The sequence below is a fragment of the Cordyceps fumosorosea genome, assembly GCF_001636725.1.
Source record: "Cordyceps fumosorosea ARSEF 2679 chromosome Unknown scaffold_25, whole genome shotgun sequence".
Lineage (NCBI taxonomy): Eukaryota > Fungi > Ascomycota > Sordariomycetes > Hypocreales > Cordycipitaceae > Cordyceps > Cordyceps fumosorosea.
In genome coordinates, this window is record NW_017387325.1 from 169179 (window position 1) to 193491 (window position 24313).

The following is a 24313-nucleotide window of genomic DNA, read 5'->3' on the forward strand; positions in this document are numbered from 1 at the left end:
CCCCTCCGCCCGCCTCACCTCCCGGCCTTTCCACGCCCTCCTCGCCCGGGACGGCTTCCGCACCCTGCGCACCTTCCTGCTCGACCCGCCCTCCGCCACCACCGCCCTCCGCGCCGTCCTGCATGACCTCCCCGCGCGCCCACGCTCGCTCTGGTCCCCCGAGTGCAGCGTGCCCGACGGCCTGCCCCTGCCGGGAAGCTTCCTGCGCGCCGCCTGCGTGGCCCTCGGCGATGGCGGCCAGTCCGTGTTGGCGTGGTCACGGCGACAGCCGCCGCTGATGCTGGTGGACTCGTCCGAGGACGAGAGCAGTTCGGATGGGAGCGAGGGGGGTCGGTTGGGGCCGGAGGAGGTGGAGGAGGAGGAGGAGGATGCTAGCCCGGGGGCGATGCTGCGCAGGCTGGCACGAGCAGAGGTGGACAAGCAGACGCTCAGGCAGACCCTTTTTCGCTACGCGCTGTACAAGAGCTATTTCTACGACGGCGAGGGCGAGGCACCGCAACTCTGGGTCATGCACTCGGCAAAGTGGAAGTACCAGCTCTGACGAGACAGCCTCACACCTTCAAAACAACATGGTCTGTCTTCTAGCGGGGCGTCTCGGTTCATTTTTATACACTGTATCCAGTGTTTCCCTGTTAGGTTTTTATACTACATCTCTAATATCACAACATTCCATTATCCTTGGGTTTCACTCTAGAAAGAACCCCCCTGTCTAATATGCAAACTGTTGAAGGAAAGCGAAATATGGTGTCCAAAGCTCTGCTCCTTTACAGGAGGTAGGCGGCAAGCATGCCCGCGATGGCAAGCCCGCTGACGGCGTGGCGCGGCGCGGCCGCCGTCAAGACCGCCGTGGGCGTCGCGCTGGCGCTGCTGCTGTTGCGCCCATCCACCACCAACCCTCCCGTCGCCGTCGTCGCGGCCGAAGCAGCCGTCACCGCGGCCATGCTCTTCACCGCGTCCACCGCGGCCACGAGCCCCTTGAGCGCCTCCGTAGCCGCAGCTGCGGCCTCTGGGTCCACCGTCACCGTGGCCGCGTCACGCGCGGCCACCGCGCCCGGCACGTTCTTGGGCGTCTGGGCGGAGCCGAACTCGGCGGCCGCGCTGGCGATGAGCGCGTCAATCTCGGACTCGGAGGGGAGGCCGTCGTCGGCGGCCTCGAGGGCGGCGGCCGCGGAGGTGTCGGCGGCCGTGGGCGCGGTGGTGGTGGGCTGGACGCCGGCGGCGATGGAGGATTGTGCGGCGCGCAGGGCGGAGGTGGGCACGTTGGCGAGGAAGGCGTCGAGGTCGGAGAAGTCGGAGGCCTCGACGGCGGCGGCGCGCGCAGTGGCGGCGAGGAGGAGAGCGGCGGCGTGGAACTTCATCTTGTAAGTTGTGTAAGTGGTGTAAGTGATGGTGGTGATAGGTAACGACAGAAGACAAAGGAGATCTGATGGTGAAAATGGACCTAGGAACCAGATGGATCGGACAGGTTTGGGTTCTCGATATATATATGCATCAAGAGTAACCCGTCCCGGCTTGATTATTCAGATCGCCGAGGCCCCCATTGTTCGCCTCCGTCTCTTACGTCGTCGCATCTCCTAACTGCCAAACTCTAACTATCCACCGCTGAGGGTTCTTGGCTGAAAACCTGCACACTGTCGAAGCGGCCGACCTGAAGCATAGCCCCCTCCCCCCCAATCTCCACCGCATAAAGCCACTGAGATTGGCTGGTTCCAAGGTCCCCGGGCGGGTTGGTTTTGGTTCCTGGCGAACGGACGTCGGGGGCCGGGAGCCTCAAACTCCTTTTCCCCCGGCCCACCCCCCGTTCGGTTGAACAATGGGCGCTGAAGAAGATGTGGACTTTGAGGCTGTTTGAAAAGTACCGGCAAAAGGCTGGGCATTCGTTTCGCATTGTACACAATAGGTAATTTCATGCCGTGTCTGGTTTGTTTCGCTGAGTCGCTGTTGTTTCGAAACAGAAAATGGGCTGACGAGATTCATTATGCTTGTCGCCTTCCGGCGCACATCTATCTACACCATGTCACGCTCGCTAATCAATTTGCACATATGCCATCCAAACTTCAATATGAGTCAATGCGGCTCCAAGACATTTTTTTTCTCGCTTCTTGAGCAATTCGACAATACCGGGGACGGCAACACGCCCAGCCGCGCACCCGAGTAGGGGGAGAAAGAAACTGAAAAGGTGCCCCCGTCCGTGCGAGGCTGACGCGTTTCTACCATGGCAGGAGGACCGTGTAGAGCTTCCCCATTGTTTCCTCGCTTGAGGGAATACTCCTCCGTCAAACGCAGAGACAGTGCGCTTTATGCGAGAAAGGTGTGGCGTGCGCTTCAGCTGCGGTCTGTCTTGGCCAGGCCGCGGTTGGCGTCGTGCGGTTAAGCCGGAGGAGGGGATCGCTGCGCATAGACGACGGATACGGGATAAGGGTTTCCTGTGCATATTAATAGACTTCGTCTCCCAAGCCAAGTTTGCCTTTCCAACGGAACGGTCGGCCGCGACTCTAGCATGACCCTGCACTGACTGCAATTGCTGCATCTACCAGGGCCATCCGTAGTGACTGCCTGTCATTGAGACTCACACAATATCAACAACGCCTTTGAAAAACAGTGTATCCGTATTATTAACATGAGTATTATGACATCGTGGCTCATATCTACATAAATCCAGTCTTCAATAGCAAAAGCAAGCAAAAAATCATCGCCTTTGTACATGCATTTTTTCGAGCAGCAGACCCCGGATCGGAACTAATAAAATCACACAACTTCATTTTCTTCCGTTGCTGATCTTCTCCCTTGCACTTAGAAGAGAGCAGCCGCAGCCAGGCCCAGAACCAAGAGGCCACCCATGGCGTTGTTGGCCACGCCGTCGTTGGAGTTGGGAGGGGCAGAGCTGGTGGGCTTGGAGCCGGCGGTCGTGGTCAGGGTGATGGTGCTGCCGCTGTCGCTGCTCGACCCGGGGATAGCCGGGGTGGTCACGGTGCTGTTACCGCCGGTGCGCGTGGTGATGGTGCTACCGCCAGTGGGAGGGGGGGAGAGCGTGGTGACGGAGCTGCTGTGGCTGCTGGTGGTGCCGGTGGTGGAGGAGCTCTGGGAGCCGGTCGAGGAAGTGCCGGTCGCGCTGCTGCTACTGCTACTGCCGCTGGTCGAGGAGGAGCCGCTGCCTCCGGTGCTGGTCGAGGAGGTAGAAGAGCCGCTTCCACTGCTGGTCGAGGTGGGAGCGGTGCTGGAGCCGGTGCTGGTAGGCTGGCCGGTCTGGGTGGCCGAAGGCGTGCACTGGTCGGCAGGCAAGGTGAAGGGCTTCTCGGCGTAGACGACGCACTGCAGATGTGGTGTTAGTACGACGGTCTCTCAGGTGGATGCGTGATGTGTCGTGTGATGTGTGCTGTGTTTCCCTTGTGTTCCGTGAGAGAGGGGAGACTGCGCCGCACAAGGCACGGCCCGGGAGGGAGGGGGGAGGGCGAGCAACTCACGTTCTTCTGACAGGCAGCGTCGCCGGCGTCGCGAGAGCTCTGCCAGCACTCGGCAATGCCGCCGGCGGGCGGGTAGCCGGAGACGTTGGCGGAGCAGCGGGCAGGCTCGCCGGTGGCGTCGGGCCCGCAGCGGAGGATGATGTCGCCGCCCATGCAGTAGTTGGCGTTGGCCTTGGCGCAGTTGATCTTGGTGCCCGAGGGCATGGCGTGCTGCGGCTCGGCGGCGACGAGAGCGGCGGCAGCGGCAAGGACGATGGCGGTCTTCATGGCGACGTTTGTTCTTGTAAAGCGAGGGTGAGAGGTGTGGCTGTTTGCTTGTATAGCGAGGGAGGTGTTCGTTTGTTGTGGGTGTAAGCGAGTGGCTTTGTTGAGAGATATCAACTTGAAGGAAAACAAGAGAAAATGGGAATAGAAAAGGCCAAGAGATCTGATGATGGAGAAGGGAAGAGTAAGGAGGGAGGTGGCGGGATGTATTTATGCCTTTGCCGTGGTCCTTTGTCAGACCCTAGATTATGCAGCATTGCGGATGGTTGGGGGATGCGAGAGGCGCAGGGCGAAGCAAGGTACACGAGCCATGGCCCGCGATGCTACCATAAAGCATGTACCTGCCGTCTGAAAATAGGCAGGGTAGCAACCCCAGAAAGAAAGAAACATCAGAGAAAGTCGGCTCTTTTTTACGAGGTTGCAGCGTGACCAGACCACTAGCGGGCCAACGTTTGGCCACCTCTTAGCAGTAGTGAGCAAGTGAGGTCGCTTGCTTGTGCTCGACGAAGGCCGAAAGAATGTGGGTGAGCCTGTCTAGGTAGGGCGTGTGGGGCCCTCGTTTTGATGCTATTCTTGAACACAACAGCCCAGCCCAAGCCTGTTTTGCGCACAAGGCAACATGAACATCCAGCCGTAACGTCACTCCTCCACGCTAGTCCGACCGATATCCCATCTTACTGGGCCATGTACTCGCCTCTAGCGACGAATGAGGCTGGTCATCAATGCTGGACGATGGGAAACACTACCAACGGACGACTGCCACCAGTGTCGTCATAAGGGCCGCTAGCCACATCGCACCACCAACGCCGAGCAGCCCAACAAGGACGCCGAAACGCACCAAACGTTTGACGGCCGAACCTGCCATCGCAGGCTTGGCTTGAGGAGAAATTCTTTTTCTCCGAAATCTCTCTCTTGTTTGCCACGGCCCTTGGGTACCCTGTGGCCGTTGCATTGCCAAAACTTGGCACAGCTCGTTCCTTGCCACTTTGCGATCAACGAGAAAACAAAAAAAATCATCATCGCCAAGGGAGATGGGCGACTCTTTGCGGCCAACCGGCCCGAAAAGCAAACTACAAAGTAACATTCGTGATCCATGCTCTGCGCTCCATTCTCGCCGTCGACAAATCAAAATCCAAGCTTTGTCCCCAAGTTACCAAGTCACCCCAGCCACCGAGCGGGATGAGCACGCGCAGGCTCCCAAATAGGCATCTGCTTTTCTTTTCCCTTCCTACCCATCTTTCGTTTCAGAGCAACACCAGGGGTCATCAATTACCATACCGAGTTGCTTGTCTCCCAGACCGGGTAAGCAAGAGAGGCATGAGAAAAAGATCAAACCCAGAAATTTGGGCTCGCACACAATACGAACCATTGAAACAAGTACCATTAAAAAAATTATGACAAGAATGTCTCGGCCAAGATTTCTAGGACCCTTGATCACACGCATCCCATCGTCCTGGATCTCCCGCGATAGAGCCGAGCTACTAATCAAGACGAGACAGTTCAAGTCCATCCATCCATCCCCTGGCGCGCATCTTAAGTGGCTGTGCCCATCGTCAATGCATTGCAAGTTGCGGGGGAATTGCGAACAAGGAAGATCCCTCACGTCAGCAGAGCTGCGACCTACTTCCGTTAACAAAGGACAAATGGCCACATTTTTTATCAACATGGGCCTGTATTTGTCCAACCGCCTTGAACAACATCCGTGAACGAGGCCCCCAATGGCTGAGGACCAGCCGAGCTTGCATTCCTGCTCTTCTGTGCTCCCGTATGCCGTAAATAGGTCACGGCTGAAGGCGGATCCTATCGAAAGCCATCTTTTTTTGTATCCGAAACCAGCCTTGTTATTAAACGGAGGGACACTGGTCCCGGAGCCTGATATTATCGCTGCAGGGCCGTTGGTCGCCGCGAGTTTCTCAGCTGCCGTCCACATCAAAACAATAAGAAGGGAACAGGGCCAGCGAGGGGCATGCGCAGTAGACGGCAGCACGGCATCACGGCATCACATGGCGCACCGCGCACATGGCCCGTGGCTTGTCATCTTTGCGTCGCCCAGCCTGGAAAAAAAAGTCTCTCTTGTCAGCGGAAAGCGGCGCTCCAATTACCACGACGCATATACAAGCCAGAGAAAGACGGACGCGTGGGCGGCGACCCGAGGGGCTGGCCTCGTATTGCTCAGCGGGTGGGTGATAATATCTAGGGTCGTGCCCGCATGCTTCGCATAGACGGCGTGGCAGCCGCATGGACACTGTTCGCTTTTTTAATATATGCGCTCTTTTTCTCGCATAGTAAAGGAATGCGATTTGCGTCCAAGAATCGTGACCATGTCATGCGGGTGATGGCACCGGCTTCGCTTTCTAGTACTATGCAGTTCGACTGTTCGTTGATAACAGGCTCTGCAGGGCTGCGTGGTGGAGGTGACCGAAACCGAGTCGTCACTCTCGCCATCCCTGCCGACATCAGATTCTTGCTCGGGGAAAAACTTCAAGCGAATGGCGAAGAGCGAGCACGCAGTCACTATCGCGTTCAACCAAAGCGGGCGAATCTATTTCGAGCCACAACGAGAATCAAGGTAGTTGTAGTTGACGGCGCATAAGCGCTCGGCATGTGGTCGATTATTTAGGTCGGCGTATATAAGATGAGAATTATTGCTTAATTTCAGCCCTGACTGGGTATTATCCTTCCTTTTCTTCTCTACTTTTCATCACAAGTTGGTGCAGGCGAGGCGTTATGCAGTGACGGGTGGTGTGGTGGCGCGCCGGCTATTACATACATAGATGCTGTGCGGCACAAGCAGGGCGGCATATCAAGGCGCGTACATTGACATTAAGAAATCAAGGGCACGTTAGCGCAGACTGCGCATGCACAGTTTTCTTTTGTATTTTGTTTCTATTCTTTTGTTTGGTTTCTCTTTTTTTTTGTTTTTCTTGTTTTTGAAATCAAATAATCAAGGGCCTTTGCGGCTCTCAATGTTGGCTTGTCTTAGAGCACTGGTCAACGGACTTGGTCTCAGTAATAGTTGAACGCAACAAGATTTTGTTGTGGGTATAGTTAGTCTCTGTAAAAGAGCAACTTAGGTTCTACCAATGCTATTCTTCATATTTTCCTCGCATCTGAGAGGGCGGTACTGGGTAGTTGACTGTTGGAACTAGTTATTGCCGTATCGACACGAGCAAGCCGCATTGTTGCGAAGATTGGCTGCTTGCTCGACTAGCTGAATAACCTTGTTCACAGTATGAGAGAAAAAGCACCACCGACTAGGCCGAATCCGCACAGCGGGACGCGACCGTGGGAACGGCCCGGAACGCTGGTTCACGGACGAAGCCGTCTCGCGCCAGCGGAGCCTGTCGAGATGGTATGAAGTAGGCATGGAGATGTATGTGCGTACGAAGTTGATAATATGCGAGCTGATATAGGGGGTTTTTCCCAGTCACTTGGTACAAAAAGGCTTGGCTCGTCAGACGCTTGATTCTCCTTTTTTTTCTTCTCTCTCGGCAGTCTGCATTTCGCCGCTGTGAAAGGTGAACTGCACACACACTCTGCACACCCACCACCACCCACACTTATGCAAGGCAAAGGCGTCGCTAGTTTCAATCACCTCGACCCGTGACTGGCTGGATGCATGAGAGAGGGGCTGACGCAGCCAAAGTGCTGGGTAGATGATAATGGCCATTCGTGCGAGGTTTTTGTAAGAAGAAAATACTATCGCAAGGAGGAAAACCAGACATGCAGAGCAGAGGGGGGATGATATGGCAATGCAATGCGCGAGACAAGTTGTGCAGGCCCACTCGACCTGGCGAAAACGTCAACGTTGGGTTCGAATTTTTTTTACCCTTGCTTCCTCTGACATAATAAAAGCAAAGGTTGTCAGATTTCTATAAGAGTGACGATATCTGCTTGCTATTGGCTACGTGCAGCCGAGTATAACGCATCCCGTGCGCTCTGGCTCACGACGATGCGACACCGGCTGCGACGCACCATTTTGCTTGGGCCGTCCATCACCGATGACGGACGCAGGTCGCCGCCTGTGTTGTGCGCCTCTGAAAAATCTGTCATTGACAAATCCTATCTTCTCCTTTTCTTTCTCACTCACTCGCATCGTCGCTCGTTTTGCCTAGTTCCCCCTGTTCTCGCGATCGAGCTACCCAAGTTTGCTTGCCTTGCCAGATCGCTCGCCGCAGCCCACACGTGTGGTGATTCTCGCTAGTAGAGCGGTTCCCAGCCCCCTCTCTCGGTAGTGGGAATTTGGACAATGGTTACTTTTTTTTCTTCCTTCTCATTTTTCCATTCTCTTCTATCCCTACCTAGCACTCCGTCGTCCCCTTTTAACATATTCAAGAGTATAAAATTATCAGCCACATCACATCACATCTATCCATTTCTGCTCCGTGTCACCCAGTATTACCCGCTTAAAACATCCGCCAGCTGGCAGCCCGTTTGCTCGGCTCCACTGCTAGCTGCCAGCACTTAAAACCACTTTAAACCACCTGGCAAGACCCCTGTGCGCCCTGGCACAGTGCCCGGCTTCTCTTGTTCTAGCGCCTTCGCTGGCGTTGCAGCCACTAAAAAAGCCTGCAACCAAGCCAGGAGAGCACTAAAGCGCCCGCTGCCAGCCCGCTGCCAACCCACTGAACCTGTCCACCTTCCCGCCGCCCTCAAGCCCTCAAACCAGCCCCTCATCACCCATCAGCCTCCGCTATAACGAACCGCTTCATCACCACCACACCCTGGCCTCCTCGCTCGCCCCTTCATTATTCCTTCTCCCCAAAATTCTCCAACGCCTTCGAAACAGCCATCCGAGCAGCCCAGAAAAATCTTTTCGCCAACCGTCGGCCATGCATTTCCTCTGACCTCGGCCACTTTGCGAAACACTCAACGTCCATCACTTCCTCTCAAAGTGCGGAACGGTCAAAGGGCTGGTTACGCGACGTCAACTGTCCTCTCTTCCCCTCCAGTCCGTGTCTCACCCGGCCTCCCGCCAGCTCGGCTCGACCTCTTCCGCCGTTGCCGCAGAATTCTCATCCTGATTTTCATGTCTGAGGCGCAGTCTTGGTCATCCTAACCAACCGACTTCTTTTTCTTGTCTGCCAGCGCCTCTCTACGAACCCCTCGCCTCCAGCACGCCCGAGTCCTGCGCTTACCTCGTTCGCCCGCACTCGGTTCTTCCTAAGCGCCCTTCATAGACCCTGCCAACAGCATCCTTTGTCCTCGCCTGACCTTTCCCTCCCCTGAAATTCTCTCGTCGCCTCACCTCACTGTCTCAACACCTCACCCGTGCCCATGGTCCCCTAGGCTCCCTTCACTTCCGCTCACGCCGAGTATGCTTGCGACTGCGCCGCTCGCTCCGTCGCCAACCATCATGGGATCCTCGACTGAGCGCACGTACCGGGCCCTCTCTGACCCCTTGGTTCCCTCGCCCAGGCAGTTCAAGAAGCACAAGACCTTACCTCGACCGCCAAATGACATTGATCTGGCCCCGGATGCAGCTTCCTCTCGCGGCACGGCAGACACCTATCGCCTAGTCCTCGATGCCTCTTACGCCCTGGCCTCCTCCGCCAACCAATCTTCCCCTTCCACTGTCGCCGGCCACACTCTCAAGCCGACGTCTCGACGTCTCGCCTCGTCTTCCTCTGCTGCTGGTCCTGACCCTCCGCCAACACCTCCAGCGCATTCTCGCGCCTCGTCCAGCGGCCACCCCACGCTAGAGCCGTGCCCGACCACTGCGGAACCTGCCAGACTACATGCTCCTCCGCCCCTTTCCCTGCGGAAACCTCCCGTCACGCCACCCGATCAAAGAAGCCCACCGACTCCTGACGTAACACCTCCCCAGCCTCAAAATGCATTGAAATCTGTCCGCCAAACCAACTGGGATCAATCTTCTGCTGCCGTTACCCCGACCGACTCGCGCAACGACTCCTTCACGACGGCTCGGGAAGAACAATTCTCCTCCGAGGATGACCATGCGCGCACCGCGTTGAGATCGCGAACCACCTCGGCGCAAACCTCGCGCACCACCATCTTGCGCCTTCCAGACCTCCCTGCACCCGCCCCCGTGCAAGCGCGTCCCCTAGTTTCCGCCCCAGAGAGCCTCCCCGTTGGCGCGCAACAGCTCACACCACGTACAATGAATGAATTTGGCAAATTCGACGGCGAATGGGAGTCTGCGCAACAGTTGGCAAACGATCGCCGCCACGAGCATAAGCAGGATGCCAGTCGCCTGCATGTTGTTGTTAACAAGCGGAAGCGCTCGAATCCCAAGACGCCCATTGATACCTCGTCGCCTGGTGCCAAGCGCGAGGTGGTTGAGGATCATGTCGTCACCCCCACCGCTGCCACTCGTGCCGCACGACATGTCCACGTCCGCGACGGTGCAGTAGAGGCGTCTCCCGTTAGCTCCTCTGTGCGCTCTATTTCGGAAACCTCTGCCAGTGTTGATGCTCGGAGATCCTCCGCCACGTCTGCTCGATCCAGCTCATCCGCCGTTGTTGAAGTCCTCGTCATGAATGGTCCCGTTCAAACACCTCAACGAAGACCCACGCTCCGACACGTCAAGAAACAGCCTCTTTTGCGACAGCCTCTGCATGTTACCGATAGACTATCAGGCGGAATCTCCGATGGTCACAGGCGACTTCCTCAGCCACCACGCAATCCCCACGAACGAGCAGGATCCCGCGACCGCAGTCGACCCCCAAGCACGCAGGTTACATCGAATCACGCCATTGGCGATCACAGGGCACGTCGTGAGATTTTGAGCAGCGGGAGTATTCCGGTCGTTGTTGTGCCCGATAGGCGCTCCTCCAATCGCAGCAAATCCCGCGAGCCCTCACTGCGTTCTACTTCTAGTAGACGCTCCAAGAGATCTGCCAGTGTGGGCTCGCCCCAGCGAGCCAGAGGCTCCCTAGATACCCCACGATCAGAGTCTCTGTGCCGCGGTCGGAACTCCGGTAGAGGCCTTGGCGATGAACGAACCATTGATTTTCCTCCAGTAGTCCCACCTCGCTCGTCGTCGCTTTCTGCCCCGACCAGCCGAAACGTCTCTCGTGCCAATTCTCTCACAGCGGAGAGCATCCGAGCGCACAATGCCTTGCAACGAAAGGAGGACGAAGCCAAGTCTGCCGAGTCAACCAATGCACTGCAGCCACAGCGCCAGATGGGCGAAGCATTCCCAGTCCTTAGCCCAGCTCTGACGCCCACCTCCCGCAGAAAGCTCTCCGACGCTCAGCTCGGCCGTGAGATCCCTCTCAGCCCGCTGCTTGACCCTATCGAGGATGGGATGAGTGCCAAGAAATATTCATCGCGGAATACCCCCTTCTCCGTCACGTCCGTTGCCACCACTGGAACTGCGCCCGAAGTCGCGGAGGCCCTTGCAGTTCACATGTACCAGCACCAGAACTCCTCTGTTCTTATGGTGAACCATTTCGCCCGGCCATCAGACTCAGTCGGTACAGCACGCACTGAGGCGTTGCCTCAGCTGGTCCCAACTATTACTACCACTGATACCCAGGGTGATCCGCCTGTGACACCCCCTGAACAGTCGAACAATACGGAAGATGTCGATTCTCCGCTGCGCAACCCCCGCGCACCGCCGCAGCCGCCCACGCATCCTCCAATGCTCAACTTGATTCCCGCTACGCCATCTGGAGCTACGCCAGCCGATGAGAGTGCCAAGAGATTGGGAAATATCTTTGAAGCGACTCCACCAAGACGCGAATCTCTCTTAAAGCGGGCTTTCAGTCGTCGTCGCCGTAATTCTCTCGACTACCCACCAAGCTCAGCCAAGCTTCCTGGAAAATTGATGCGGACATTCTCGCTGTCGCGCTCAATAGGACTGGACCCGTCTCGTCCGGACTTTGGAGTAGATCTTGATGGTGAGGTAGCGCCTAGGAAGGCGAGCAGAGAGCCTATAGAGCGAGAGAAGCTTCATCCTCTATGGCGACCGCAATACGACGAAGAGTGTGAGTTCGGCGAGAGCTGCCCTCATCACAGCAAGCGCGACACAGTCTATCGCTATCCCCTCGTGGATAACCGGCCCCGTCCGCCAAAGAGAAGCCTAAGCGCCCGCATGAAGAACACGTTTGCGATTTTGCCGGTCCGAGACGAGTTGCAGTACTCGGCTGAGGAGAGTACAAGCTGGCCAGAACGTCGAATCATTCGTCGGACCCCCAGCGGTAATCTGCGAGTGATGCAACGACGCGCCAGTCTCGACTCTCTGCCCATGTCTCCTCGTCTCAGTGGGCAGCCGAGGCTGCCGCATCCATCTGCCGGCACAGAAACCCGATCATCGTGGCGCCTCAGTGCCCTCGGCCGTGTAGAGACAACACCTGCCGGAACCAGCGGTCGACGTGGTCGACGCTTCTCTTTGAGTGATGGGCTGGAAGGCATCCCCAACATTCCACGGATCCTGAATGAAAAGCGACGCGAAAAACGAACACAAGAGCTACGTCAGATGATCAGCGGGCCCACGAACGTTCGCGATGGCGTTGGTGAGGTGATTAGACGCGGCAACAACTGGGGCAATCGGGAGGCATTCAAGGCGAACCCTTCGGACTTTTGAGTCGACACACTGCATTTTGCATTTTTGCGTTCCAGCACCAGAAGCAACGCATCCTTACCACGCATACAAACCAACACCATACATTATGACGCAATGACATTTGACATGACCACAAGACCACAATCACAAGATCGATACCAGCTCACGATTGCTTACGACTTACACGATACAATGAACAAAAGACACGTCTTGACCAAGACGGAAGGCAGCAGATGCGGTGGGCATGTTTATTTTAGAGATTGATATTTGCGATTCTGAAGAGGGGAGGAAGAGGGCAGAATTACCTTTTTGCTTGAGAAGCGCCACTGATGCGGTCTTGGTAGCTGTTTTCTGACGGGGGAGTTTACATTGATATAATTAGGGCACATGGTGGCTTTGTTTTCGGTTGCTGTTTCTGCTTTTATCTCTATATTGGCATAGGGAAGGATGTATATACGGTTGCGAGGAACATGACATGAAAGGGAAATTTTTGCAACACAAGAAGGCTGGCTCCTCAAAGTGAAGCAATGAATTGATTTCTTGTCTAGTTTTTCGTCAATGTAAAGTTTTTTGGTTTTTCGATTTGAAGTTTACTACCATGTGATGTTGGCAGGTATCAAGTACACACGCAAAAAAAACTAAAAAGAGGAATGCTGAACCGAAACGCCGAGTTTTGTTACCCTGAGATGTCATCAACGCCACCAGTAACCTTTTTCCATGATACATGCAGCCCTCTTCTTTGCCTCCGTCCTCTGCTTTCACTCTCTCTCTCTCTCTACCAAGCTTCTCTACCGGCGAGGATCCTGACCGGGCGGAGGAGGCCCACCAGCAGGGAAAGGAAGGCCACCGGGCGGGGGCGGGAACTGGAAGTTGGGCGGCAGCCCTCCCGGCGGCGGGAACGGCAGACCACCAGGCGGCGGGAATGGAAGCGCGCCGGGGGGCGGTATGGGCAGGCCGTTGGGCCCGGGAGGGAACGGCGGCATCGGGCCGCCAGCACCGCGGGCACCTGGGGGGGCTTTTTTTTTTTTGTAAACCGTTAGCGCGCGCGAAGACAAGCGGGAGAGATGAGGAGGGGAAACATACGAGGAAAGGCGCCGGGAGGAGGCATGCCGGGGAACGGCGGAGGCGGACCTCCAGCCGCGCCAGCGCCAGCGCCGCCGCCGCCAGGGAAGGGAAACGGCGGCGGGTGGAAGCCGCCCGGGTGGTGGTGCGGGTGGTGGTGCGCGCCGGGCTGGTTCTGCGGCAGCATGGGGTTGGCGTGGGCCTGGCCCTCGGCGGCGTACGAGGAGGTGATGCTGTCAATGACGGACTGTGCCTTTTCGTGGCCGATTTCTGCTCCCGTCGGACAAAGTCAGTTTTGTTGTCGGGACGTGCGAGCCGAAGGCGAGGAAAGAAGGGGGGGAGAACGGACGTTGGTAGTAGTCGACGACGTTGCGGAGATGGTTGCGGCCCGAGTTGTGGGCTTTGCGCACGCTCATGGAGTCGTGCGTGAGGTAGACGTCGCAGTAATCACCTGGAGGTGTTCGTGAAGCTTTTGGTTAGAAAGTTGGTTCATTTCGCATCGACGGCGGGGGACCAGGCTTACAAAAGACTAGGACAGTGTGTTAGCGGAAGAGCTCTGGGACGGTATTCTGGGATTGAAGGAAGGGCTGGGCACTCACATTTAGGCATTGCGGCGGTTTGTGCTGGGGTTTTTGCGATGGGCGAGTTGGAAGCTTGCCTTGTCGCGCGACAAGATCACCAAAATGTCGAGGGCCATCGGCGACCCACACGTGATTTGGAGAGGTACTTATCGTTTGGTGGAAGATGGCGTGAAAAGGAAGTACCCAGCTAGAGTCGCCGTGCAAGCTTGTGATTGGCGCAGCGCACGGCAGCGAAGCAGCCCCTGACAGGCGAAGCCACATTGGAGCTTCGTCAGTTGAAGGGGGGTCAGTTTTTGGCCAACGCGACACCTTTGCAAGATCCTCTTCATCCTTCATCCATTGACGCCAACGACGACGACGACAGACGAGACGAGACGCAGGGCGGACTTCACACACGGCAGAGAAGACAGATCAAAGAAATCAGAAAAATGGCCGTCGCTTCCACGTCACCGCTGCGGTGGCTCTGCACCCTGCTGGCGCTCGTCGGCGTCGCCAGCGCTCTCAAGTTCGAGCTGGCCGCGCACACAGGCGGCGAGAGCCACCGCAAGGAGCGCTGCATCCGCAACTTTGTCAACCGCGACACCATGGTGGCCGTCAAGTCGACCGTGGGCGGCTTCAAGGGCGACGGCATGGTGGTCAACATTCACGTGGGTGGCCGCGGTCCCGTTTGAGGGGGAGTGAGATGATGCATGGGCTAACGCAAGGGTTGGTTGGGCAGATTCGCGATTCGCTCGGCAACGAATACGGCCGTCCTCGGGACGTTGTCGGCGAGAACCGCGTCGTCTTCACGTCCCACGCCGACGCCTCCTTTGACGTCTGCTACGAGAACCTGTTTTCCGGGTGTATGTTAACATGGTCCCCCTCCCCCCATCATCAGCAAGGAAGATGATAGTCGTCCAGTTGCAAAGATTGCTGACCACCGCACGCAGCTCACCGCCCTTCCCCCTCCATCCGCGACATCGAGCTCGACGTCGAGATTGGCGCCGACGCGCGCGATTGGTCCGCCGTGCAGGCCAACGAGAAGCTCAAGCCCATCGAGGCGGAGCTGCGCCGCGTCGAGGAGATGACGGGCGAGGTGGTGCGCGAGATGGAGTACCTGCGCTCGCGCGAGCAGAAGCTGCGCGACACCAACGAGAGCACCAACACGCGCGTCAAGTGGTTTGGCGTCGGCACCACCTGGCTGCTCGTCGGCCTGTGGGCCTGGCAGATCATGTACCTGCGCGCCTACTTTCGCTCCAAGCACCTCATCTAAGCATCATGAGTGCGAGATGGTGCTAGACAGACTGGTTAGGATAGGGGGACGCTGTAGGAGAGGAACAAGGGGGCTGGCTTGGGTCTTTTGCAATGCAGGATGGGGCTGGCGTTTTGAAAAAAAATATGTTCAGCGTGACGGTTAGGGGACATGAAAATGGTGGAAGAGATGCAGAGGCGGCCTGCGGTGGTGAGTCGTCGTCGCGGCACTATATACAGCCAGCGAGCTGAATAATACGGATAACTCAACCCTGGCCTGAATGTAAAAGCGTGAGCTCCTGCAGCTCTTGTATGATTGCGTACCGTCGACATGGGATTTTAACCAATACATGAACATGGTATGGTTGGCACTGGGTTGCCGAGTGTGAGCCAACAGTTGGTCCGTTGACTGGGCGTCCTTGGCTGTGAGTCAAAGGAAGCAAGTGGGCATGTCGTTGGTCGCTTGGTCCATGAACCAGATATCACTGGATGAATTCATGGTGCATTCATGACGAGTTGTGTTTCTGGCGGCCATCCTTGACCTTGAAAATTACATTTCATATTCGCTCTTATATAATAGCTATTGTCATGGAGTTGCCTTTTACCTCTAATCTCGGTTGGGTTAATTATTCGCCATCCATCTTGCGGCAGTTGCTTTGCAGTTACTCTCCAGCAGCTTTTTCCAACATTTTTCTTTGTGACAGTTTCTCTTCACAAGCAGCCAATGATGGTTGAGCCTTTGCAGGTGAATCATCACAGTTGAACCACTCACCTCAACACCGGTTTTTATACACAACCCGCCAGACACTCCCATAGATCAAAACAAAGTACAGGATTACAACGGGTTCCCAAACCAGCCCTTTTTCAGGGTCTCAACTACTAAAAGACCGCCTCATTTCGACGCTCGCCGCACGGCTCCCCTCCCAAGACAACGGTAATCAAACCTGCCGCCAGGGAAAAAGCAACGATGTCGACAGGGATCAGCAACCCTTGCTATGCGGTTCGTCGCCATGTGGCTTTTCCTTGTACTCGACATGCACGAGAAGAACCATGACAAGATATCAAATCGCTTTCGCTGCTTTTCCATTTTCAGCATGTGCGAAAAGTCAACGTGAGAGGCGGAGAGACTTGCCTTATTGATACTTTCGCGGGATAGGTACCCAACGGCCAAAGATTGCAAGTTGAATGAAATGTCTCTCATCTCCTCCCCGGACTCGAAGCTATTGCAAGTCCCTAACTTGTGTCTAATTCCTTTCTTTTTCCTGCCCTACAGGCTCCCCAGCCCTAGTTGTCCCCCAGACCCTTTATTATAAGTCTCACGCGCTCGCCCCCTTTCATCGTCCCCCAAGTTCCAGTCGTCACAGCAGCAACTCCCTCTTCTTCACCCACGCTCCTTTTCTTCTCCGCTCTCCAGTCACTCGTTCCTCCTGCAACAATATCTTCTCTTCTTTCAATACCATCAGAAAACCCCGAAACCGACTCCAACATGAAGTTCGTCGCCGCCATCGCCGTGCTCGTCGCCGCCGCCGGCGTCTCCGCGCAGGACGGCAACTGCGAGGCCGAGTACATCGTCAGCCGCTGCCTCAAGACCGAGACCGACAAGGTAAAAGAAAACCTCCCCTCCCCCGGTCCAACCCGCCCCGTCCAAGCTGACGTGAAGATCGCAAGGTCACCGCCTGCGTCCAGACCGACTTCGAGTGTCTCTGCGCCGCCTACCAGGCCGTCGCCACGTACGTTCCAAGCCCCCCCTCCCCCCATTCCAACCCCAACTCCATACTAAACACCGAGACAACACACACGCAGCTGCTACAACAACTGCCCCAACGATGCCCGAGCCCCTTCCGCTCAGGTCCAGGTCAGCGCCTACTGCCGCTACGTCAACACCACCACCAGCTCCGCCGCCGTCAGCGCCGCCACCTCTGCTGCTGCTGCCGCCTCCTCTTCCTCGGCCGGGATCGCGACCAAGCTCAACGCGCCGGCGCCGTCGACCACCACCGGCTTCGTCTCCGGCAGCGCGACCCCGTCGGCCGGCGGCGTCGCGCCGCGCGCGGGCTGGTGGCTGGCATCGCCGGCGCCATGGCCTTGCTGTGAAATATGAGAAGGGAAGGGGATGGGGGCTGGAAACTGGGTGTCTTGTTGCTGTTGTTGATTCTTTTGCTTTTCTCTTGCTTTACTTTATACTACTCTCGGCTTGAAACTTGGTGCCGCAACTGGGCTTGGAGATGCCTTTGTAATGCCCATCCACGGAGGAGTGAGCGTTTTATTAATGTCTGTAATTCTCATATTTGAATCATTCAATTTAAATTCGTAAAGCAATTGAGCCTTGATACGTTCTGTTATGGAGGGAGGTTGTAGGGACGCTGCTCTATTCCAGTCATTCGTGATGAGCCCACTTAGATACAACTCATGACTTCACATCATCGACACCATTCATCACAAGAAAGATATAGTTGTCAACAAGTGCTGCTCTTATTGCCGATCCAATCGGTATCTATCATAAGCGAGGAATCTTGTCAACGCCAACGCAAATCATACAACGCCTTCCACCTGCCGCCTGGTGCCTCCGGGCAGCCTGACGACCAAATTTTGTACCTCCCGTGCTGTGAGACAGGACCATTCTGTCGGAAATTTCTACATGAAAATAAAACAAGAGCTAAAACACGCCAATCCCTCTCCGAAAATGCCAAAAAACGCCCGTGAACCCACGCTCCAAAATGGTCCCCATAAGATGCGTTTTTGAGCGTCGCGCCTCGGCGCAGATTTAATAATAATGTAGAGTGTAAAAGCGACTAAAATCGAATATCGTAGTAAAAACAGAGTGTTGAGAAGATAGAGTGGTAGCACAGGTGCTCACACGCGGCGAGCCTTTCGTTGCTTGGTGTTGTTTTGTTTCACGGGTCCCATAAAGGTGACGTGCTTGGTGTCATCTTTGCGCAGTCTGACGGTGCCAGACCCGCGGCGAAGTGCTCGAGGCTCATGCTCCTCATCAAGCGCAATCTCGGCGACATCAGAGGCCGAGTCGGCGTCCATGTGGTCGCTACCCTCGGAGACGGACGAGCCCTCATCCGAGTCGTCATACTCTCCGTCGTCGCTAACCAGAGATGGCGCATTGTTGCTCACTAGGGTGCTAGGGCTGAAATTATCGTCACGCATTGGCATGTCGTCATCCGACATGCCGCCGTGCGATGCTGAAGATGAGTGCGGCGGAGAAACGAAGTCCATGTGGGCCGGACGGCCTTTGGAGCTGGGCGGCCTCGCCATTGGGGTAGGAGAGCTGTGCGCCGGCATGCGCATCACAACAGGCGTGCGCACGGCTGCGGGATCGAGGCGAGGCAGCGAGCTGTCAGTATCAGACTCGTCACCGGAAGCCTCGTCCAGAGACATCTTGGTCTTGGCGTCGGAGACAATTTCGCCGAGGTTGCCGTTGAACTTTTTGCCCTGCATGAACTTGGACAGATAGGGAGCATCGGCAGATGCCTTGAACTTGCTCATCTTCTTCTTTGGCTGCTTGACGACACGACCAGCAGTAGCCTTAGCTTGAGGGTACAGCTTGAGAGCATCGGCGATTCTGGCGCGCAGAGCCGCGTACGCTTCCTGGTCGGAGAGGTCACGAGCAACAAAAGGGTGCACAAAGGCTGAGGTCGAGGTAACAGGGGCGGGCTTGTCTTCGACAGGCGTGGATATGCTGTTGGGGCGCGGCTCAGGAGCAGCATCAATAGGCTGGCCACTCTGCACGGCAGCCTCCTCGTGGCTCTTGAAGTCACGCTTATGCGCAATGCGACAGTGGTTAATGAAGCCCTGGGTGCTAGAGAAGTTCTCACGGTTGCAGTCGAGGCAAACCAGCTTGACAGTCTGTCCGTCAGAGCGCTTCAGGATGCAAGGACCGGCCTTGTCCTTTGGCTGAGGGTATCCGCTGGAAAGAGACTGCAAGCGGTGGCCGGACAAAGCACGGTTAGGACGACCCTTTCCGACAGTAGTCTCAGTGAAGCTATTGCGCGTTGTGCGTCCTTCAGCGAAGGAGGCACGCGCGGCGGCAAACTCGGGTGTAAACTGGAACTCGGGTTGCATCCCGTCGAAAGAAGGATCGGGAATGAGCCACCTAGCGTAGTGCCGAGCATAGGGACCGTCGACAACGCCGAAAGGCGGCGCCCATTTAGGGGCAGGCTCAGCGGGGTGGTTAGCAAGCGCAGGTCCCTTGCCGTTGGTGACTTGAAGCATCTGGTCCGGTGTCGGGCAGTTGACGGGATAGGGTATTAAGTGACAGCGGCGCAACTGCTCGAGGGCGATCTGGCACTTGGCAAGCTCCTGGTTGATGAGACGCAACTCGTCGTGCTTGAGCAGAATCTCAAGCCCGAACTGGTGGCGGATTTCGTCGCGGGCGCATTCGAGCGGATCCTGTCGGGCGTAGAGCATGTTGTCTTCATCGGCGCGTTTAAGGCGCTTAGAGTGGGGTTCGGTAGAGTCCAGCGACAGGGTCTCGGCGTCGTCGAAGCCGTGCAACTTCCTTTTCAGAGGATGGGTTGTAGGCGAGGACGGGCTGGAAGCGGTGGTTGGGGACGGCGTCGGATGCTGGTGGGCGTGGCGGTAGGCACCGTGCGAGGTATCTATCGACTGATCACAGCCCCTAGAATCCGAGCCCCAAAAGCGAAACATGGAAGCGCCGTGTTGTGGGTGAATGCGACAAGGAGGACGGAACGCGCCGCTCTTGTCGCAAAGTCGGGTTTGGTGGTTGTGAGACGGATCGCGATGCGCGCGAAATTGATGATGATGACTAAGGCAACAGCCACAAGGAGGGCGTGGCTATTGAGTGAGTGGCGTGTGTTTCGAGTGTGGCGTTGAAGCGTGGCGTGAGTGGTGTGCGCAGGACACGAGGCAGGGAAAAGTGGATATGAGGCTGCCTGTTGCTGACGTAACGAGAGGGCGTAACAGGATTGGACGGTGGCGAAGGGCGTGCGTTAGCAGGTGTTAAGTGAAAGTGGCTCCCCTTTGGAAGTGGAGGTCGTGTTTTGAGGCACAGGCCAGGCAGACGGTGGGAGTTGCCTGGGAGGTGGGACGCTTGCTGCTGGCTGGCTCGCTGGGAGGCCAAGGAGACGGGAAGAGTCAGAGGGAAGCCCAGGAGAAAGGGAGAGACGATGGGAGAGAAGAGAGAGGCTGGCTGCGCGCGGAGGACGCGAATGCGCAGACGTAGGGAGCAGCGGGTTGAGGAGGGAAACGGTGAGCAGGAAAATGTAGAGGAGATCGAGCGCTAACGAAAGCCTCGAGTGAAAAATTCCGGCGACAAAAAAGAAGCGAAGAAGAATAAATTATTAGGAGGAAGATGGCAGGGCAAGAGGGTGGTGAGAGTGATGAGAGGGAGGAGAATGAGGGAGGGAGAAGGCAGCTGGGTGGCGATGGGCAGGCGAGGAGAAAGGGAGGATGAGGAGGTGCGTGTGTTGAGCTGGGAGTGCTGGTGCGGTGGTGAGCCTTCGTTTGGTTTGGGCTTGGGCCGGTACGTTAGCGGGCAGGCTGGGGCAACTCCAGCGGGCTAACACTGACCAAGACGAGCCTAGAGGAGCCTGTCAGTGATGGTTGGGTGGTTGGATGCAGTGGTTGGATGCAGTGGCTGGGGGGCAGTTGTTACGGGGGCAGCCCAGTGGCCACTAACATTGGCAGCAGGCAGGTGCGCGCAGGCAAACAGGGCATCAGCAGCAAGACCTTGGCGAAACCTCAGGCAAGCACGGCTGGCAATAGTTATGGGGCGTGGAGGCGGAGCTGCAGCCTATCGCCGGCGACAGCTTCAAGCTAGACCAGGATACGGACCAGAAAAACGGAGTGCGACACCAGCGGAAAATTGGGGTTTCGTTTGTCAAGGATGGGCCCAATGACGGCGACAGTACCTCCGTACGAATTACAGGTGCTATCACTGAACTCATCACTCCCTACCAGCTGTTAGCAGGTTGCCTGCACCACGCTAGCAGGTAGACAGATAATGCTGCAATTAGTAGTACGGTATACTTGAGAGGCGCCTGGAAAGGTGGCAGTAGGACAACTTGGTTTTTCTTTGCTTTTTGTTTTCTTTCTTTTTCTGTATAATTCTACTTTGCACTTTCTGTCATATATTGGTGTGCTTGTGGGCTCAGAACAATGTTTGCCGCACAGCGCCCGCTGTCTGTCGCAGGCCTCCTACAGGCCTCATACTACCAGGTACAGACTCAGTACAACCTACAAATCAACTGGGAGGCAACCAGCAACAAATGCCCGAGTTACACCATGATGTATTACTGCGCGAATGCAAATAACAAAGAGGTAGCACACGCCAAAGCACATTAACATCAAGTCAACTCATCCATGTCCGCCTGGGCGCACAACACAAAAAGAAATCTCCGCTCTCCACGGATGATGCAGGCACTTTGCCCACGATAACTGTCTGTTTCGGCAACACCATGACTCCTGCGGGCGGACCATGCGGGAACAAGACGGGACGCTATCCCGGTGCTGTAGCAGAAGTGTTTGTTTTTACTTTCGTTCTTGTACTCCGTAGGTATTCCTACAAAAATAAAGGCAACGAAAAAAAAATTGGCCATGTAGCTTCAGTTGAAGCGCTTACTGCTGAAATGAAACAATCTCGCTGTCCATTACTAGCAGGATTCCCTTGAGACTTGCGCAGAATTTAACGGAATGTAGTATCCGTACGGAGTACTCCGTACTAACTCATTATTCCCCCCTTCTTTCTGGCTTTCGACAGATGCAGTTTCAGACACAATCCACCACCACAACCACCACAACCCTGGTCGACGCCCAAACTCTCGGCCCCCTTGCCTTGGCTGTCTTGCCTGTCTTCTTCCTCCCTTCCCCATCTCCATGTTGATATGCTGATACGGAGACATGCGCATTACAAACACGGATGGGCCCTGGAGACGTCGTCTTTGATTCCTTACGCGCCTCCCGATATGCCTCTCTTCCACCACCACAAGATTGAGCGCTTTTCTTGCCCTCTCTCGATAGCTTCCCGAGCTTACCAAAGCTTCAGTGACCATTGAACTCCCTCGTATCCTAGCTTCCAGAGAGCTCCCCACGCCAAACGACTAGCTTCAAAGCTTTTTTGCCTCATTCTCACTCGGCCTGCGACTCTGGCTCCATCTTGGCTGCAAGATTGGCGTAGCGCTAGTGCCCACTCCGTCTTCCCCCCTGTCCGGGCTCAGGCTTCGACGACAGTCTCTTCAAGACAGGACCTCGTTTCCAAGTCCTGGTACGACTGAAAAAAGTGCCGGTGATGGTATTCAGAGACCACCATCAGCCTCTTTGTCCTCTGTATCACTTTACCGTACCACTCGTGAGGTATGAATAAACTGTGCTTTGTACCACCAACACTTGTCATCTGCCGTCCAGTCTTGCACCGCAGGCATCATCTCCCATAATACATGTACATAGTACCAGTAGACAAGCGTGGCTTTCATTCATGCGCGCTCGCTTGCAGCTGTATTGGTGTAACGGACTCATCATCAACTCCCCTCTCCGTACGGGTAGCGTTGCACGATTTGTATTGGGCGGCCGGTGCATGGCTCAATGCCGCCACTATCCACATCGACCCAGCTCATCAGGCTCTCAGTCTCTCTCGTCAATGCCACATCGAGTCCGCCCGTATTCGCCGAGGCAGGCACGCCAGCCAAAGAAAAAATGGGCATCTATGGTGGCTTTTTCCCAGCTTCCACAGATGGTGCCATCTTTCTTCCCAGCTGCAGCTAGTTGGTGTGAAACTTGGCGGCTTACTAGGATGCAGGCAGCATCATATACTGATTGCCGTGGCGGTGCATCATTGAGAACTCATGAAATTCGAGAGATTCCTGGTTTGGTGATAAGAGCGGCTGGGGAATCCGACTTTTTTTAGTGAGAGGGGGGAGAAGCATATTGCCCCGCGTGTATTCGATTAACTTATTTGCAATTGGAATGGACGCCTGGTGATAGTTACTAGTAACAATTGGTACGCGACAAACGTGCTGCAATTCAACCCCGCTGGATCTCCACGCAGTGAATAAGAACGGAACACTGAGAAGATTTCCCAACACTACCCGAAACAAATAAACCGAATAAAATAAACAATTCGAAAGCACCTCTTCAGAGCCATGATCGTAAACATCCCGCTGCTATTCAAATCTTCCGAACCTTTTGCTGGCCTACCCTACATCACCCATATCGCCCCACTTTATTTTCCAATATCGATACGCGATATATTCTTATCATACATCCAAGTTCGTTCATCTCGTAGATTTAACTCGCCTCTTCAATTTAACTCGCCTCTTCAATTTAACCCGCGTCTTCAACCACACATCGTCAAATTCCAGGACCATGGCCACCCTGCTCGCCACCATATCGGGTCACGCGCCCCAAAAGCGTAAACTATCCACACCAATCGACAAAGCCGCCAAGAAGCCGCGGCCACACAGCGACGCGCCGCCGCGACCCCAGTCGACGCCGCTCGGCAAGCCGCACGCCGCCGTCCTCGAAGAACTCGCCGCCAAGTACGACGTGCTGCCCGCGTCCGTCATCTCGTCGACGCCGATCCGCAAGCGCGTGGCGCGCGCGACGACGCACCTCCTCGGCGACGACGACGGCCGCGGGCCGCGCGTGGTGCTGCTGCACGCGCGCCCGGCGGAGACCTGCAAGATGCTGACGGTGGCGGAGATGTGCAAGCGGCTGCTGGAGAAGGAGGGCGGGGCGGCGGCGTGGTACCAGTACAACCAGCTGTTTGACCTCTCCCTGGGGGACGCTGAGCGAGCGAGGAAGAGGAGGGGGAGGAAACAGGTGGTGGAGGAGACGGTGCTGCACGTGGACGAAGAGGATGGGGAGGAAGATGAGGAAGATGACGAGTTTGAGACGATGCAGTCGCGGTTTGAGAGGGCGGTGCTGCCGCCGGCGCCGGACAGGACGACCAAGTCGCTGCGGATATTCCTGTCGAGGGTGCCCATCCCGGAGCTCAAGGGTAGAGACGGCGTGACGGTGCAGACGAGTGGGAAGTGAGACGAAGGACTGGCAAGCCAGGCTGACTAAGGTCGGGGAATTCGAGTTGAAAACGCATTTTTGGCGCTGGATATGGACAATAGGCATAGATATATTGGATCATGGATTAGATACCCAAACATTTGAGTTTTGATTTTTTATTTATATACTGCTTCGGCTGTCTTGATCGCTATCGAATTACATTC

The 24313-nt window shown here is 56.1% G+C and overlaps 9 protein-coding genes across 9 annotated transcripts; 5 read left to right on the forward strand and 4 right to left on the reverse strand.

Annotated features, from left to right (window-relative positions):
• Positions 1-277: 277 nt before the first annotated feature.
• ISF_07924 (Cyclin-like F-box) lies at positions 278-541 on the forward strand (the record flags this gene model as incomplete). The annotated part of the gene is made up of 1 exon (XM_018851527.1): positions 278-541. One exon carries the CDS (start codon positions 278-280, stop codon positions 539-541), a length of 264 nt encoding a protein of 87 aa, XP_018701266.1.
• A 223-nt stretch (positions 542-764) lies between these two features.
• On the reverse strand, positions 765-1358 carry ISF_07925 (hypothetical protein; the record flags this gene model as incomplete). Its single annotated transcript, XM_018851528.1, has 1 exon — positions 765-1358. The coding sequence occupies one exon, from the start codon at positions 1356-1358 to the stop codon at positions 765-767; it is 594 nt and encodes a 197-aa protein (XP_018701267.1).
• A 1435-nt stretch (positions 1359-2793) lies between these two features.
• Positions 2794-3731, reverse strand: ISF_07926 (hypothetical protein; the record flags this gene model as incomplete). Its single annotated transcript, XM_018851529.1, has 2 exons — positions 2794-3312; positions 3465-3731. The coding sequence occupies 2 exons, from the start codon at positions 3729-3731 to the stop codon at positions 2794-2796; spliced, it is 786 nt and encodes a 261-aa protein (XP_018701268.1).
• Positions 3732-9084: 5353 nt separating this feature from the next.
• On the forward strand, positions 9085-12279 carry ISF_07927 (hypothetical protein; the record flags this gene model as incomplete). The annotated part of the gene is made up of 1 exon (XM_018851530.1): positions 9085-12279. One exon carries the CDS (start codon positions 9085-9087, stop codon positions 12277-12279), a length of 3195 nt encoding a protein of 1064 aa, XP_018701269.1.
• Positions 12280-13046: 767 nt separating this feature from the next.
• Positions 13047-13929, reverse strand: ISF_07928 (Zinc finger, U1-C type; the record flags this gene model as incomplete). The annotated part of the gene is made up of 5 exons (XM_018851531.1): positions 13047-13273; positions 13342-13590; positions 13670-13771; positions 13844-13849; positions 13920-13929. The coding sequence occupies 5 exons, from the start codon at positions 13927-13929 to the stop codon at positions 13047-13049; spliced, it is 594 nt and encodes a 197-aa protein (XP_018701270.1).
• Positions 13930-14329: 400 nt separating this feature from the next.
• On the forward strand, positions 14330-15153 carry ISF_07929 (ERV25 protein; the record flags this gene model as incomplete). Its single annotated transcript, XM_018851532.1, has 3 exons — positions 14330-14548; positions 14620-14743; positions 14831-15153. 3 exons carry the CDS (start codon positions 14330-14332, stop codon positions 15151-15153), a joined length of 666 nt encoding a protein of 221 aa, XP_018701271.1.
• A 1464-nt stretch (positions 15154-16617) lies between these two features.
• ISF_07930 (hypothetical protein) lies at positions 16618-17229 on the forward strand (the record flags this gene model as incomplete). Its single annotated transcript, XM_018851533.1, has 3 exons — positions 16618-16734; positions 16800-16861; positions 16935-17229. 3 exons carry the CDS (start codon positions 16618-16620, stop codon positions 17227-17229), a joined length of 474 nt encoding a protein of 157 aa, XP_018701272.1.
• A 752-nt stretch (positions 17230-17981) lies between these two features.
• Positions 17982-19784, reverse strand: ISF_07931 (hypothetical protein; the record flags this gene model as incomplete). The annotated part of the gene is made up of 1 exon (XM_018851534.1): positions 17982-19784. The coding sequence occupies one exon, from the start codon at positions 19782-19784 to the stop codon at positions 17982-17984; it is 1803 nt and encodes a 600-aa protein (XP_018701273.1).
• Positions 19785-23456: 3672 nt separating this feature from the next.
• ISF_07932 (DNA/RNA-binding protein Alba-like protein) lies at positions 23457-24128 on the forward strand (the record flags this gene model as incomplete). The annotated part of the gene is made up of 1 exon (XM_018851535.1): positions 23457-24128. One exon carries the CDS (start codon positions 23457-23459, stop codon positions 24126-24128), a length of 672 nt encoding a protein of 223 aa, XP_018701274.1.
• Positions 24129-24313: the final 185 nt, after the last annotated feature.